This window comes from Polypterus senegalus, chromosome 4 (assembly GCF_016835505.1).
Source record: "Polypterus senegalus isolate Bchr_013 chromosome 4, ASM1683550v1, whole genome shotgun sequence".
NCBI lineage: Eukaryota > Metazoa > Chordata > Cladistia > Polypteriformes > Polypteridae > Polypterus > Polypterus senegalus.
The window spans coordinates 155,524,106-155,542,561 of NC_053157.1; the positions used below are offsets into that span (position 1 = coordinate 155,524,106).

At 33.4% G+C, this 18,456-nt stretch overlaps 1 protein-coding gene across 12 annotated transcripts in view; it reads right to left on the reverse strand.

Moving 5' to 3' along the window:
* LOC120527748 (prominin-1-A-like) overlaps positions 1-18,456 on the reverse strand; it is a 283,241-nt gene that overhangs the window by 21,422 nt on the left and 243,363 nt on the right. For 10 of the 12 annotated variants that reach the window (XM_039751516.1, XM_039751526.1, XM_039751519.1 and 7 more), the window contains 7 exons: positions 17,114-17,237; positions 9,666-9,769; positions 7,121-7,205; positions 5,909-6,055; positions 4,939-5,010; positions 4,356-4,448; positions 718-735 (listed from right to left, as the gene is read on the reverse strand). In XM_039751516.1, coding sequence (XP_039607450.1) covers positions 718-735; positions 4,356-4,448; positions 4,939-5,010; positions 5,909-6,055; positions 7,121-7,205; positions 9,666-9,769; positions 17,114-17,237 — 643 coding nt within the window. The remainder of the gene's footprint in view (positions 1-717; positions 736-4,355; positions 4,449-4,938; positions 5,011-5,908; positions 6,056-7,120; positions 7,206-9,665; positions 9,770-17,113; positions 17,238-18,456) is intronic. The other 2 variants (XM_039751518.1, XM_039751517.1) reach the window with 1 other exon arrangement.

Below are 18,456 nucleotides of genomic sequence, written 5' to 3' on the forward strand. Positions count from 1 at the left end.
TTACTATTTGTCATCCTGTTAATAATAATATTAATTAAATGTATAAAGTGCTTTACATAGACACTGGGGAACCACTTCAACCACCACAAGAGAAGTGAATGTGTATTGTGGGAGGAGGGAATGCTGGTTTTATACTAAACCCTAACAACAAAAGGTTGCACTGAATGTTTTTTTAAGGTTCATGTGAAACTCCCCTAATGCAAACTCTCCATGGGATTTGTGGCTGTCTCTTGACCAGTCATTTCATGCCTTGGGTCTACATAATGCCCTTTGAACCAGGGTAACTATAATGCACCGAGGTAAGAAATACTGCATGAGTGAAGGAATTTGTTGGGCATTGTCACTGCATAAACAGACATAGCATTAATGGATTAAATACATTTTCTATCTTGTGTGATTAAAAGGCAGATACTTTGCAATACGCAAACAAACCTTGCTTAATTTTATGGATTTACAGTAACAAAAAAAAAAAAAAAACACATTTACCAATCACAGCTGAATACTTAATTCTATTTAAAATGACAATACAGACAAATAAGATGTTGCCATTTTTAAGTAAGAGTAAATGTATTTAGGAAATTATCAAATGATGTCAAGTTTAACCATACAGGGAAAAACAACATTTATTTCACACCATCAAGACAGATTTACAGGGATCTAAAAGTAATAGGGTAACTGGACGATATACACAGCATGTCAAATGTGGGAGTAACTTACCTTTGCTTGAACATATTTCTTCACAGTCATTTAATATAAAAGCAAGGTAACGATAAAAAAAAAAATTACAAAGAAAAATAAGACAGCTTTATATTATAAATGTACAGTGAACAAAGAGTAAGATGGAGGAAAGAACATGTAAACAATGATTGCTGTACATTGTCCCCCAAACACACATGTCCTGATTAAAAATGCTTTCGTACTAACATTTGACATCATTTAGCTTTGCTCATGTTCAAGAAATAAAGCACACATACAAAGTAGAGTGAAACTTTTTCTTGAATGAGGGATACATTCCTGTTGTGGATAATCAAACACAGTAAAATATCTCTGAATTGATCTAACTTGGCTTTGAACATACCATACCATATATGCATCAGTAGCTTTAAATACAACAAATCCATGCACAGTTATATTATTTTGCAGGTGAGACGCTACAGCAGATGTAGGCTCACCACCCTGCATAAATCCAATAAAGCCAGAGCTGGAAACGAGTGCTCTTCCATACACATCATTGGCAGGTGCATGATAATATATAATGTTTAAGTGAGACAGAATGGGAGCTTTGGAGACACAATAAAGGAGCAGTATGTTTCACTTTTACTCCTGTCAGTTTGCCCTGAGGTGAGTGAGATTGAGCAGGAGTACTGGCAGATTTCTCTGTCCTTCATGCGCTTTTTCATGCTGCGATAAGTAGGAAAGAATAGAGGGGAGTGTCTTGTTCCTAATAATTTAACCATGTGTTACAATGGTTGAGGCAGAGCAAAACTTCAGGAGGAACATGCATTACTCTTTGTTGTGTGATTAAAGAACTAAAACATACCACCACATATTTTAATTTTTGCATTCTTTTGGGTTCATTATATGCTTCCTTGTCAAATTTACATGTTTCATTCATACAAAATGAGATGATGACATTCTACTCTATTAAAGTGAAAAAGTATAAAAAGGAATAGATCAGCTTTATATGAATGCATGAATGTTAATGAAGAAAATTTGAAATTTCTATTTAAAGCACTTGTTTTAGCAGATAAGAATTTTGTTAACAGTAACCTTAGAGTCACCTTTTAAAAGCAGCACATGTAGACAGTGTATACTTCATTATGTTAGGGGAAAGAATTTTTTTTTCCATGTATACATTTTTACAGAAAGTCAGTGATATTGCTACTCTAATTATTTAGCAGAAAAAAGAAGAAAAGATTTGAAAAACTATACAAACAATCAATAAACGAAGCTGCTAAAGGGACAAATGCAATATACAAGTATCGATTCAAGGTATGAGACAAACATATTGTTTATGAATCTGTTTTTTTTTAAGCTTGATGAATATCTATCACACTTGTATGAGCTTGTCGCAAATCACATTCTAAAATTACGGGCATTGGGAGTTATAACAGCTTTCACATTTTTGAGAAGGCTTTCCACAACATTTTGAAGTGTGTCTGTAGGAATTTGTGCCCATTTAGTCAAAACAGCATTTGTTAGGTACTGCTGTTGAACGAGAAGACCAGGCTCGCAATCAGCATTTCAGTTCATTAGGGTTGAGGTAAAGGCTTTGACCTGCCACTTAGGTTCCTCCATATCTTAATGTACCTGGTTTTGTGTGTAGGGGCACAGGCATGCTAGAACAGAAAAGGGCCTACCCCAAACTGTTGCCATGAAGTTGGAAGTACAAAATTGTCAAAAATATTTTTGTATGATTTGGCATTAACAGTACCCTTCACTGGAACCAAGGGATCTGGCTCAAACCCTGAAAAATGGCTCCAGACCATTATCCCTTCTCCACCAAACTTTATAGCATGTACTATGCAGTCTGAAAGGTAGCATTGTTCTGGCATTTGCCAAGTCCTGATTTGTCCATTTTACTGCCAGATAGTAAAATATAATTAGTCACTTCAGAGAACACATTTCCACTAACTCCAGAGTTCAATGGTGGTGGTACACCACTCCAGCCTAAACATGGCATTGCGCATAATCATCTTAATCTTGCGTGCAGCCGATTGACCATTGAAACCCACTTCACAAAGCTCCCAATGCACATTTGTTGTGCTAATGTTGTTTCCAGAGGCAGTGTGGAACCATGTTGTGAATGATGCAGCACCTGGATATGAGATTTTTACATGCTATGCGCTTCAGCCCTTTGGCAGCCCTGCTCTGCGAGTTTGTGTAGCCTGCTACTTTCTGGCTGAGCCAATGTTCCTCCTAAACACTTCTACCTCACAAAAGCAGCACTTACAGTTGACCAGAGAAAATCTAACAGAGCGGAAATGACACATACTGACTTGTGGCAAAGTTGGTAATTTACGACAGTGCCATGTTTCAAGTCATTGAGTTCTTCAGTATTAACCCATTCTAATGACACCATTTATTTAGGGAAATTGATGGGCTGTGTGCTTGACTTTATACCTCTGTTATCAATGGGTGCAGCTGAAAACCTGAACCCAATAATTTGGATAGCTGTTTGCATACTTTAGTATACACAGTGTACATTTGTCAGATAGCTATAATGGTCATGAATGGTTCCAATTATTTTAAAAAGAATACTGAACTTTCCGTACAGAACTTTCAGTCACCAGATGTTCAAAAACAATTACCTGCTGACAATAACATTAATTTATAGATCTGGCGTCATTTTATGATTATGTTAATATTGATAAATTCAGTGTTACCAGAGCAGGATCTGGCCCTTTCAAGACCATAAATTAGATTAAGCACATTTTAGAATATTGTATTATATAAAATATTTAAGCAATTATGAATTTGTAATGAGGACCCTAAAACTGGGTGGCATTAACGTATAATCAGTTATCTGATACCAGCAGAAATGGATGGCTCTGCTATAGAGCGTGATAGCTAATAATGCCAGAGTCAGAAGCTTTGGACTTGCAACAGCATTTTTAAAGAGGACATGCTTCTCTTTTTACTCATATCATAATGAAGTTTTATTTTGTACTGAAGTCTCTCTATGAAAGGTTTGTGTAAAATATAACACTGTAAACAGAGAATTTCCTTCTATCATATTCACATGACTCACACATGCCCCATTGTGGCACCTAATTATTGTAAATAATGTCCAAGTAAATATTTGCAAAAAAGGTCCATTATTAATTAAACATAATGATGATGTTAGGTGATATTGTTTGAATTCCTGTTCATAAAAACACCTGTCTTCTCCAAATATATCAATCTCTTACAGTGTCCAGGAAGACTAGTTAAATTTTAAACATTTTTAAAATTTGAAAATATATGTTTGCACTGTACAATTTGTTCCTGTATTAACACTATGTGATCTGAGCAATGTTACTGTTATTCAAGGAGATTATTGTTTGTATTTGAGCAGTCAACATTTTTACAGTTTTATTTTTTAAATATATTTTAGTTTAAATGTTTTCCCTAAACAAAGACATTTGCTTTCCAAATTGTACTGACAGTTAAAAAGTAGTAATGAAATTGATGTGAATGTACATATCACTTGACTTGTTAATGACATGGGCAAAAGTTAAAAGTAACTACAATAAAGCAGCTGGAAAAAATGTACAGATGAAGACTACATGTATGAGAAAACAAAAGATGCCAAATCATAAAATTAGATCTGTTAACTATCTGTAGCTGGAAAAGAAAAAAAAAAAAAGCTTTACCATGGCTTGTTCCATTGGGATGACTTGCTGGCTATGAATTGATCGGATGTTGCTTGCATGTCCCTTTAATGCATTTTCCAGGGCACCCTTTGCCTAAATAATTGCAAATAAAATTCATTCAAGTTTAAATTTTTAAAATATATATACAGGGTGTTTATTTTAAATATATTTAAAAATGTGTATGCTTCAACCTTGAAACTACGTTTGCCATTCCAAACAACATCAGCAAATGTAAAAATGGCATTAAATACATTCAGTGGAGACATTCCCGATAAACAGCTGTATAAACCATTGCTTAGTTATTTGTACTTTACAGTATATGTTAATGAAATAAAATGTTCACTGCAGTGCTATAAACATGCTGTCCACTAAGTACTCAGTTTTTCTACCTGTGCTTTCATCACATAAGAAGAAAAACTACACAAAATGAACAAAATAAAAAGCAAAATGTTTGAGAAAACACTATTTTTTTAAATTTAAGAGACTAGGTGATTCATTCCAATGATATAATAAGCCTTTCAATTTACCTTTGTCACAATTTACATTTTGAAAAATATTACAAATAACAAAAAATGTACTGTACCAGCTGGTCAGCTTGTGCTTCAAGGTCATTTGCAAAGGATAACAGATCAACTTTTGTTATGCCTTTATTAATCTATAAAAGAAAAAAAAAAAAACATGCAGTAATCAATTATTTCCAACACGACATAATATAAATGAATAATTCAAAAGACAAAATCATGATATAAATTAAATCCTGTTCTACTAATTTTTTGCTACATAAACACAGCATAGCAGTATGATAATACATACTGACATAAGTAGTCTGTACTTTAAGCGATAACATTTAAAAATTTTGGTAATGCTTTATAATAACTTTCTTTAATAAGTTATTCATAATGGTAGTCATTTTTCTTTTAATTCTCTCCATTACTACTAACACCAGGGGGCTGAATGACTGAGCCTGCCCTTTTAATTAGCTTGAACATTATACAATGATTAAACAATCATTAGTAAATTCATAGTGTATATTGCTTAAACTTTATTACTTCGAGTAATACGTTATTACTATATGTTTGGCTACATCTTTACAAATCAATTATGCATTAGTTGCAGATCTTTCTCCAATACCTAACCTCAAATTGTAACTATTTATTGTGAAGGATTGTAAAAGGTTTATTAGTTTCAGTAATGGAAGCTGTTGTAGAAGTGTTATTAGATTTATAAAAAAAAACATGTAATAAGTATAATTTTCACTACAAAAAGACATCCGTGCACATATTTTTCAGTTATTAAAAGTAATAAATAGAAAGGAAACTTTAAAATCCTGGCTTAAGACCTATTTGTCTATCCCAGATTAAAAGTCACATTGAAACAGTTACTGTAGTATACAGTTCTACTGAATGTACTATGAAAGAAAAAAATATATATATATATATATATATATATATATATATATATATATATATATATATATATATATATATATATATATATATATATATATATATATATATATAACAAGTCAATTTACCATTAAACCTCAGACTTACCTCTGCCAAGTAGGCAGGGTAGTTAATGTCCCCAATTCCTGTTTGAGTAAAATTAATCAGATTTTGTCTTCCAGCATCTTCAAGTAGGATGACTGCACTCATATTGACATTTATATTTCCTAGCATGTCAAGAACATTCTTGGTGTACTATTAAAACAACAATAATAATAATAATTACCATCCAGGTAATCATAACAATCTTCATAACAATTACTTCAGATTTAAAAGTTTAATTTTCACTTTCTTGTGTTAAACATTCATTTTAAACAGTCCACTCTGCTCTTAGATCCATTTCTCGTTCTCTCTGCCTTTTTACTGCATAACGGCTCTTACCAGTGCCTACATTTTCTATTCCAAGCCAGCTCTTCGAAAGTTCTTTTGAACAGTTTTGTCCTTCCTTCTTAAAGAAACATTTCACATTCCATTAAACTAATACCTGTACTACATGGTGTCATTCATGTATGTAAAATAACAGAAACCAAGACAACTTTAAGGCAATGTATTCCGTTTGTGCTATGGAATATAAAGTTTAGAGTTTCAGTCAACATTTTTACAGTATCTTGGATATTCCTGTGCTATAAATAAAAAGTAAGAGAGGGGAAAAAAACCAAAAATTCAATTTCTGCTAAACTCAAATTGATTCAAATAAATTTATGTTTCAACCTCAAATGCTAAAAGTGGAAAGTTTAATGCAAGTAATTTACCATTTACTTACAAATCTACTACTTGCCAAATTTATCTGATCGATTCATACCTCAGTCATTAAACATCATAAATATAACAGCATCATGAATAGAAATTGTGACTGCTCTGAGGCGTATCAAAGGGGAAATTAAATTGTAAGTTAAAATGCCCTTGCCCTACCCAAGTTCTGCATTGACATTCAGCTAATTCACATTTTAATGTTATTCCTGCATACACTGGAGTAGGGGCCTTAGAGTGGGTATCTGTGCCACCAGTGTCATACCAAAAGTCAGAGTTTACAATCTTTGCCTGCATCGCACTATATATAATATATATTATATATATAAATTTGCAGGATCAGCTGGCCATGTAGCAGATTCATTTTGACCTATTAGTGTAAACATATACCGTATGTATTTATTAATTCAAATTTAATTCTCATGACCATACCAAAGACATACAGTATTAATAACGCACAGCTGATCTAGTACTCAAATATGATAAAAAAGAAAAATGAACAGCACTTACTATACTTGTATTTAAAAATTTGCTGACATTGAAAATATGCTCCAGCTGTAGGGCTCCGTAGACTCCATTGTTCTGTTTGCAGTCACTAATTAAACACAAAACACATGCACATTGTTCAGTATAAATGTCAACAAAAATTAAATCCTGTATTGAAACTTATTTGACAATCTACAAGACTTGGAATAACGAATGGAGATTAAGTAAAACAAACTACAGTAAGTTTTCTTTGTGAAAGATTTCCCATCTCATATTCTGTGAGCAGATGTTGCCATCTGGTGGAGGATGTTTCTTTCATCTCTGGCGTAGCTAACATTTATTTGTTAAAAAAGCCGTATTTTACCTATTGTTGTAGATGTACATTTGTTACTTGCAAGGATAATCAAAAGCTAAACAATGCATTCTTACATAAGTGAATTGTGACTTTAAAGTAGTATGTTGTTGTTTGCACAACATGGCGAGCAGCTTTTCTCTACTGATCAGATAGGAACTTCAACTAAGAAACAGTGAAAAAATACTGTGGATCATAATTTCTCTTAAATTATTATTAGACACAGGACTGAAAAACACTGTAAATTATTAAAGAAATGAATGTGATTAAAATGGACATGAAAGATATAAATGTATGGCAGATCATTGATCTGATACAGCAGAATTAATTATGGACAAGATTTTCTAAAATTGCCCACAAATAGAAAGCGGTAGTAAGGAGTTATGAAGGAACAGACAGTAAATTCAAATAATTTTGCCTTGGCAGTATTAGCACACTCATACAAATTTCACCAACCTAAGTATACAGTATATTTGTACTAAAACTAACTAATTATTACCAAAATAATACAATACATAAAACTTCTAGAGAGATAAAAACTGTCTGGATTCATTGGCCTCTGGCAGGCAATGCAGAAACAGAATCATTTCTAAGTGCAAATAAGATTATATTATAATTCCAAAATGTTTGATTTTTCAGGCAAAAGGAGTAATCTAAAGTGTAAGAACACTAAAAACATATTTAGCAGGTTAAAGAACAAACTGCGTCATTATGTAAAATAAAAACTAAACTTTAATCAAGGCTTAGAGGTCACAATGAATGTGGTTGATGAAGGATAGTGCTAAGGACTTTATTTGATTCAAACAAAGACACAAACATTAAGGGATAGAAGTAGTGGAGCTGAAAAACAGTTTATTAAAATAAAAGAAAATGCTCAACTTTTTCTGGCCAAGCATGCAAACTGAGCACAGACATACAGTGTAAGCATTACCAAGAATCAAAACAAGTACATACCAGCAATTACAATTAAATTAAAATATGTTAAGGGAAAAAAACATTTGTTTTAGAAAAGTACTAGAGACTGCATGAGCAGCACCCAATTGAAATCAGCAACCAGTCATTTACTATTCATTCACATTAGTCAGGTTTTAAAGCCACTAATCAATTTAAAATGCATGTCTTTTGAAAGTGAAAGAAAACTGGAGTACAGTGATCGCTCGCCTATCATGGAAGGATCAATCAGCGATAGGTGAAAATGCGCGATATAGAAAGACGATATAAATAAACTTTTTTTTTTTTTTTTTTTTAACAGTTTAAGCCTTAAAATACCCCTCCCACACACTTTAGACACATGTAAACTTGTAATGGCGAGCGACGTCCGTGTAACGCTTCCTTCCTGAAGCATATCCAGGAGTTTTACCTTCACCTGAATGGTCAAGGTCTTCCTCTGGCGCTTAGGCTCACTACTACCAGAAGGTTTAGAAGATGCAGGACACTTTGGCACCTTCGTAGGGCTTAAAACAAAATGAAAAGTTCACAAAAAGTTTGCTCACAACAATCGGACCACAAGCAAGGTACGTGATACGCACAGAACTAAGATGTGTCAGGGACCCACGCTCTACCGTAGTGACTGCTGAAAACTGTATGCTTTGTTATGAATTGGCTGCAAAGTACACTACAGGTAGGATGTACTTATTGAATTTTTCCGTGATATAGCAGGGGAATCACTGTATCTACAGAAAACCCACACCCAGAGAGAACATGAAAACTCTATATAGAGTGTACCTGAGACAGAATTTGAACTCAGGACTCTGGAGTTGCAAGGCAACATTGCTTCATGCCACAAAAATCAGGCAGCTTCACTTAAAATGTCTCATTAAAAAACACAAATAAATTAGGCACAAATCTTAAATTTGTGAATCAGGAATAAAAATAACAATTTTACTACTACAGTAAATGTGTCTTTTAATTTGGAAAAAAGTGATGTGGGCTAATAAATGTGATGTTCTAAAAAACAACCCTAAAGCATCACAACATATCTCCTGCAGTATTTCACACCTGTCAATGAATGTGGAAAAGGGGATATCTGGGAGTTACTTGTCAAGAACGTGCATTAATCAGAAAATGGGCTTCTGAAACTTTGACAAGACATGAAACTTGGCCACTGCAGTACATCCACAACTGACCTATTTTAAGATCCTCTTGAATACTGGGATGGGACAAGAAAAGATGTACTAAACTGAAGCTGTCCATCCATCACATCATTTCTGTACTTACCTATATAGGCTTTCAAAAGTTAAGTTAATCTCAGGGTCCTGATACAGAAAGCCAGGAAGAAAATTTTTCCAGACTGGATTTATAAGATATGGTGTGTCTATAACCTAAAGAAGACAGAAAGTTACATTTCAGAAAGATTTTTCAGATACTTTCCATTTAGTACAAAAGCATTTAAAAATCTTTTAAATATTATGCAAAAGTTTTATCACTTTCATCATCCTATAACCAAATGCTTGATTTGTCTAGTGGTGCAAAGCTGTACCTTAAATTTCATTTCTTATTTATCACTGGATGAAGATTTCCATGAGCATATGTTAATGCTTTGTGATCTGGAAACAGAGCTTTACCTGGGTTAATGTGGACAGATATTTATAAATCCTTTGACACATTCAAACATATTGCACACACATATTAGCATTTATTATTTTAGCAGAAGCTTTTATCCATAGCAACTTACAAATGAGATCAACCAAGTCAGCTTGTCTAAAACAAGTGTTACAAGACTAGGTTATGACAATTGATCAAAACAAGTGAAAAATGCTCTAGACCAGGGGTGGGCAAAGTCATTCCAACCCAATTGCTTAATAAGAAGCACTTATTGCTCTAGAAACACTTCTGCTTCATTTTAGTTGTCTCCCTCATTAAGATTTTGAACCCTTATTGTTAATTTAAGTCTTAAACAGCTGCATTCTCAGTTTAATTGCTCCTTATTAAAAATAAGATGCAAATGACAAAATAAACCAGCAGTTATCCATTTTGCTGGTTCCCCTTTACACCTGTGTGTATTTACCGTGCACTATTTGGTTTAATTAAATACTTGGAAGGAAAGAGAAAAGAAAAAAGTAAAGGATTGAGAATTATCCATCCGTTTTACACTTCAAAGTATTTGGATGATATCCTTAGAATGGAAAGATATGAGAATGACTTGACATAGCAGAGTTAAAGCACCAACAAGCCATGAAATGTAATTATTGGCAAGGATTGTTTTCTACTTAAGCAACTGGGTTGGAACAAAAACCTGCAGCCACTGCGGCCCTCCAGGAATGACTTTGCCCACCCCTGCTCTAGACCTTAAGTGTTAAGCAACCAATACCAAAAAACCAACCAAAGCATGTGAATTGTCTTTGCTTTGACTACAAAAAGAACCAAGCATCAAAAACAATTAAAAATTAGGCAAATATTTATAAAACAGGAAAATATTCAGGTGCAGAAGACAGCTATAGTTTTGAGAGTCACATATCGTATAAAGTAAACTATTGAAGACTGAGGCCTATTCTACATATTACCCAATGAAGCAGATCTTTCAGGAATTCAGGAAGTTTCTTAAATAGACAGAAGGAGAAGAGCGTGAATATATCAACGCAAGTGATAAAGAGAAAGGCATAAAAATATACATTTTTTATTATGAATTGCCAAATGAATTTAACATCTCCTGGCAATGCTTTGGGATGCACAAAGTTTATAAAATAAGTGAATGAATGAATGAATGATTTGTTTTCACTTAGAGGAAAAAGCAGAAAAGATCTGAAATAATGTATTATTTAATGTGCGGATACAAAAGAAATATGGTGGATAAATTTTAATAAACTTCAAAGGAGAGGAAGGATGTAGCAACTAAATTGTAATTTCTGACAGTTTAAAGTAGCAGAGTAAAATAGCCAGCACAGCTTAAAGAAGTGTTTACATTGTAACACAACGAGGTTGGACTAAATAATGAGTTTTAAAGTGAACTAATCTGAATACAGCAATCTTACCTGCAAGCTTCATTAATGAATCACGTTTTTCTTGGAAGTAAGTGCAGAGGTATCATTTAAGGATTTTAATGACATTGTTTTCTCACAAGCATAAAACAAGAGTGTGGGTCAGGCATCTAAGATGATCGATTGCACTATGTGCTTTCAATCACTTTGACTGTAACATGGCTAACCAAGCAAATGTGCAAACCGGTTTAAATACATGGGTATAATTTTATGCTGACAACTTAAATAACTTTAAATTTATTCTTGCCATGTTCATTTTACAGCAGTCTAGGGCCTAATACAAAACTTCCACCCAACAGGTTGGTCTGAATGGGTGAAATAAACGTGCACAAGCTAGTAGTCTATGCATAAATTCATTTTCCATTGCCCACTTATAAAGTACCATTATAGGCACATGCATAGATTTTGTTTTCATTATTCTGACTGGTAATATGCATTGCATTTATAAACTACTGCACTTTGTATATTACAGCAAAAATATATAGTACTCTCATTATTATTGTGAGTTAAAGAGTTTGCTTATTAGAAAAAGACTCTTAAATCAAACATACAACAAACAAATTTATGTGCTTAGGCGGTCAATAAAAGGCTACTCAGCCAAGAATACGTTTCCTCATTATATTTACCTTACCATGCTCAGACTAAAATTTACCTAGGATCAGATACACTGTAAAAGAACCTACTAGAATTCTTTTTTTTTTTTTTTTTTTGCTATCAGACACTCTGACATCTTAATAAATCCACACATCACTATCATTGTAGTTATACCAGATGGAACTTGCCTGCTCATTGTTCAGTTTAATGTAATTGCCGTTTTATAAAGTTGGTTCACAACATTTTATTCAGCTTGAAGAATTTTATACCACCCTCTGTCTAGTAATGTACTTTATAATTTGAAATGATAAAAAATCAATTTTTACTCAGTGGGGGTTAAAAAAGCCATTCCATAATATATGACAGTCTTTCTTGAATAAAATGTTTTCTTTTTGGCTGAGTGTACTCTTTTCTCTTATATTTTCTGACTTTAATCTTCAAGTAAGGGAGAAGGCGAAAAAAAAAAATATATATATACAGTACTTAAAAGAAAACTGGTGTAATAGTGTGTACACAATATGTCTGTAATCTATTGAATTATAATGTACAGTACTACTTTACAAAACATTCAGCAACAAGTTAAACCATGTATACATTGTGGTAATTCTGCTTGTGTCCTAAGATCAGCATTCTGTTATACTGGTTAATAACACAGAAGCACAAGTATCCACCTTTCAAGAAATACAGCACCTGTTGTTAACCTGCCGAGGTTGCTGCAATATCTTTCATTACCATTCGATGGTTCTTCAGTTCTTTTCCAGACAGATATGGCGAGTAAACGACAAACCTTTTAAATATGCTCAGAGTGTTACTTTTAGTCTGCCTATGCAATGTGCCTCACTGCCACAGTGGCATGTATTGCGGAGCATTTCCCGTCAGCAGTCTGTACCACTGTGCAATTCCTTTGTCCTGTCAGCCATGGCATCCGTCCACATCACAGCCTGATGTGAGAAGGACTGAAATCTCCTACTGTGCTGTTCCTATCAGCCATGGCACATGTCCACATCACTTAAGGACCGTGAGGCGCATGGTCGCATTGGTGCTTGCCATGAGAAGAACACAAAGCTCAACTTCATGGTAGCCTGCATGTACAAATAAATCATGGCATAACCTGTCGACTATGACCAAGATCAAGGCTCAAAGCTCAGGGAATTCCAAGGTTTTGCAACATAGACAGACAATCCTTAGTATGTTATAATATATAGATGGTAAATAAGAGGTGGTCTGAGCCACTACTCAGAAGTCTGCTACATAAAAAACTGCATTGAACTGAACTGAATCAAAAATTAAGAATGTGCATCTAAAAGAGACACCAAGAATGATGTGCAGAAGGCACTGATCCTCTGTTGCTTTTGTAGCATACATACAGTATATGTATGCATTTATTCATTTTCCTTGTTCTGTCACAATTTTTGAGATGGCTAAATGTTTAGCCGTGAAACTGCAATTACATGAAGGAAAGAAGAGGGGGAAGCTCAGAAAATGTCTGGTTTAGTCTTTTTTTCTAATTGTAACCATTTTCTTTAACAAGTAAAACTTTACAGATAGAATGATGTGACAGTTTCTTAAATAATGAGGTTAGGTTAAGTGCTGTCAAGGACTAGTGTTTGAATAGCAATATAATTTGCTCTTCTAATGGTGCACTGACACTCCACTATGTAAAAAAAAAAAAAATGGCAACACTTTAGTTTAGGTACTGCGAAAATGCATCTATTACGCATTTACTATTATGTTACAAGATTTTACCAAAGGTTTCTTTAGGTCTTCAGAACGCTTACAAGGCATCAGCAAATTGTTTATGCATCTCTGCAATGTGACCTACTAACAAAACTTCTCTTTGGAGTGGTCTGAGGTGGCTAAACTGAGACACATTTCTATTGATGTTATATATTTAGTATAAGACCTGTGAATCCTTCATATTAACAAGTAATTGTACCATCAATATGCTTTACCGAGTTGAATACACACTTTACTGACACTTTGTAAGTGTTATAAAAGATCAAAAGAAGCCTTGGTAAGGTCTTGTTACATAAGAGTAAATGAGTACTGGACACATTTTTGCACAGCCTCAACTGAAGTCTTACCAGAAAAGCCAAAATATGCAATCACTTTTTCTGCTGTTGTATGTCATGTACTGCCAAGAAAGCAGAGTTTTAGTGAAAAGAAAAAATATGCACTTCTGTAAGTGCCTATACTGTAAGTACACTGCTTCCCCTGAGACTGCAAAAGCTTCCATTTAATAACCAGCATCACACGCGCAAAGTGCCTAAAGAATCTTGTGTGTATGTGTGATTGTTTGCTGCAATTTACAATTGTGGGTATCTGATTTACTGGCAGTCTGTGTGCTTTACTCAGAGTAACAGATACTGGAGAATGCCAAATCTAGTTGTATACATAAGAACAATAAAAAATATTTAGACATGGTTAAAAGAATCTTCAGCCTTAGAAGTAATCTTAAAAACAACAGATTAGCTGCAAAAATGCATCATTAACACCTAGCAAATTTAATTATTAAAACTGATGATGATGAACAATTGAGGACAGCATTTAAGGAGTTTCAACATAGGTTTTAATGTATGGCCAGTTTAAGAGATGCGTATTCTTTCAATTTAAAAAGTTGCAATCACTTTTTACTTTGACAAGTCCGTGTCATATATGCTATGCCAATTTCAGAATTAATACATTGGCCTTGTTTTCTTATTGCCTTCTTTTCAACTTTCCTTTTAGGAAGCCATTCAAATTCATGTTGTACTTGCTCAAGTAGTATTTTGTTAAAAGTTCAGGTTTAAGGCCATTGTTTAAGTTTAAACTATGCCATTTTTAAATTTCCTTTGTGTTGATTCTACTGTATATTAATTTTGTGATTCAGTGTGTATTTACTTCATGATTTATGTATTAATTTTAGAATTACATGCTTTAATGTTAGATGCAATTATTTGTAATTAACTAATTAATTACATAAATGTATGTAATTTTTTTTACTCGATTTCCAGCTCAGTGCAAACATCTGAACTCCTCTTATAGATTGAGGTTTAACCTTACTGACATACAGGCTCACTATTATGCATATCAAGAGAGTAATATTGATATCCTGGAACAATTTAAAATTTATTTTTGTAAAAGATCTAAAAATCTCATTGTCAGAAGTGATGCACTATTAGCAGAACTCTAAACAAGAACATCTATTGATGTATTATGGTGTATCACAAAGAAAAGGTTTCCCTACATGGATGGATTTATTTCTTGACATATACTATGAAAATATTCCTGGTTGCTGTTTTCAAAAAAAGTTTTACACTGTTTAAATAAATAAATAAATTAAATGGGTATCTTAAATAAAGAAAAATGTAACCATGCATGTATTTTTGTTGTTAAGATAAATAAAATGCAGTTTTCCCCACACTTTTGCTGTAGCAATTAGTTTTATTGTTTTGGATTTTTTTTCTTTAACATATTAAAGTAATTCAGTTCACATCCTATAGTTTTTGGGGAAATTTTATAACTCTGTTATTGGGACTCACTGATCTACTTCATATAGTCAGCCTAATGCAAAATGCTTCACATACTGTAGTACTCCCCTAGGAAAACCCAGATACTCCGTTACGTATCCCAGTATCACTGCAACCTGAAGATTTGCATTTGGTAGGTGTTTTAGAATGAATGAATGCTTCTAAAAGTACATAGTTATTAGCCACTATGATAAACCAACTGAAAAATCACAGATGTAACATTTATGCATATTCTTTGAAACCTTATATTTTCTCAGCTGTACAGCCTATTACAAAAAGAATTGTACCCTGCTTCCATAACAGATTGGAAGAATTTGCACATAAAGACTGACAATACTCGACTCTTTTGTATTGTGCATTGTGTGAATTGACTGTAATGATAATCAATTGCTCAAGTTGCATCCACTTTTATTACCCCTTCAGGAAAATATGTAACTTTCTGTTTCCTTAGTAAGACTGCAAGTTTACCAGGTTTTAAGAGAAACCTAGAAAACAGAAACAGATGATGGATGACAAAAAAGTCAGAATGAAGATCATGGTAAATAAAATGTCTCCATATAATTTACTGTAGCAAACAATGCAGAATGCAATAGCTATGAAGTTGCTCCTTAAACACATCATTCTAGGACAAGAGTTTTCAAACTTGGTCCTGGGGGCACACTGTGGCTGCAGGTTTTTTTTTCCCCAATCAGCTTCTGTTTTTAATTGGACTCCTGGGCTAATTAATTGAATTATGAGTTATTTCCCAGATTCTGTGTTTTGGGAACAATATAGAAATTAGAAAACTAAGTTTAATATATATATATATATATATATATATAATATATATATATAAATGCACTAAGCATATATATATATATATATATATATATATATATATATATATATATATATATATATATATATATATATATATATATATATAATGCACTAAGCAGTTATATGGGAATAATTAATTTTTTTTCTTTTTAACAATATTTTCATCTTGATTTTCATTCTACTTTTCCAGGTGTTCTAATTATTTAATTACTCCATTATTTACTAATTAAAGTATCTGTCGCTAAAGTAGCCGCAGCCTTTCATGATTCATTGTTGTTTGCCTTGGTATCTGCTCTGCTCATTTTTTATTGTCATTATTAATACACAATGAAAGGAGTAAACTAAACAGAGAAAGGGCAAAATATAATGTAATCAACAAAAGAGTTATGTATTTAAATCTATAGCAAAAATCTATAAATATTTCTAAATGTCTTATAATGTAAAAATCATGCTGCTGTGCTTTACTGAACGTAGAATAACAGGGTAAAAAATAGCAGCTAATTAAATGAGATCACTGTTATCAGTTATTGTTACCGATTAAAAATCTGGCTGGAACAAAAAAACTGCAGCCACAGTGGGTCCCCAGGACTGAGATTAAAAACCCCTGTTCTAGGACACCATTAGCTAAATTATCAAGAGAAATAGGAACTTGATTTAATCAATGATCATGTATTGGCTTTTCTTAAGATTTGTGCAATACCCAATGAAAGGCATTTTACATACGAAAATAACTTACTAACTAAGCAACATATTAACTACATCCTACCTTAAATAAAGCTTTGTTATGAAAAGGCTCACAGACTAGCTTTTCAAAATTCCCTCCAATTGTAAATGTGATTACTACTATGGACATCAATAGCCAGGAGAAAATGAAGCTAAAGCCAGCACCCCTAAAAGCAAAAAAAAAAAAAAGATTTTAGACCATTAAAAAACACATATACATTTACCTACACAGAAAGCTATCTACAACTTAATGTGACGCGAGATTCACAAAAATGTTTCTAAGAAACAATACACAGTACTCCAAAGCACTCTTGCCACTGCAAATACTATTTTCATGGGCACAGTAAGGTGGAAAATCAAGATAGCATTAATGTAACATGGTGTACTGTTAAAAATAATTCACTACTAATCTTGATTGTGTGTATATATAACACTGGATATCAGTTGTTGCATCATTGTTTATTTTATTGGATCTGTGTTACAATGCCTTATGCTTTTGTGCTTTCCTACTGCAAACAACTTTCCCTCTGGGCTAATGATGCCTGCCTAACCTAACGTGAATTTTGACTGCTGTGCCTGTGATATCATCATGCAGTCTACAATTACTGTACCTGTAGCTCTAAACACATACTTAAATATACATGGTAAATTACTCACTTCATATTGTATAGCTTATATTTTTATGTTATGCATGACTGTTACCAGATATGAATTATAATGGCAAAACAACATTCAGTAAACAGTCAGCATTATTCAGATCTTAACTGGAGACATAAAGAGACTTGTATACAGCAAAGCACTGAGTCGAGGAGAAAAAAGTTTAAGCAAGGAGAAAAGCAAAACATGTCCTTTTCTCTTTTCCTGGAGAAGGTTTTGCTATAGAATTGCTAAAACATGCACTGCTGTTTGCTCCCATTTTTATGTCTAGCGACCCATCATGTAGAGGACTACAACTCTCAAACTCTGTAGACTTTTCGATGCAGAACAGACCTCCGTAAGCTATGAGGATATAAAACTGTTGTTCTGCAAGTGTGGCATTGGTGGTGTTGTATACTGTCTGCTCAGCTGACCTGGTTATAGGGCAGTGGTCTTAGGCACTTGACCACCAGTTTTTTCTTTAAACAAATGAATGCATATGTGTCGCCTACTCTCCTTCCTCTTGGAAGGATCAAGGATTTTTTTCCTGAGAACAATAGTTAAGATATCGTATATTGATGCTATGCAGAGACTAAATACTGCCAAAGGGGAGGCACTTTTTCCCCCCCCCCAATGCTGCCATGATGCTATAGTTTGCTCCACTGTGATGTCTAGTGACAAAAAATTGGTAATACTCTTTATACCAAGCCATCCCTTTCACATGTTTACTGCATTAAGGTGCTGCTGAAT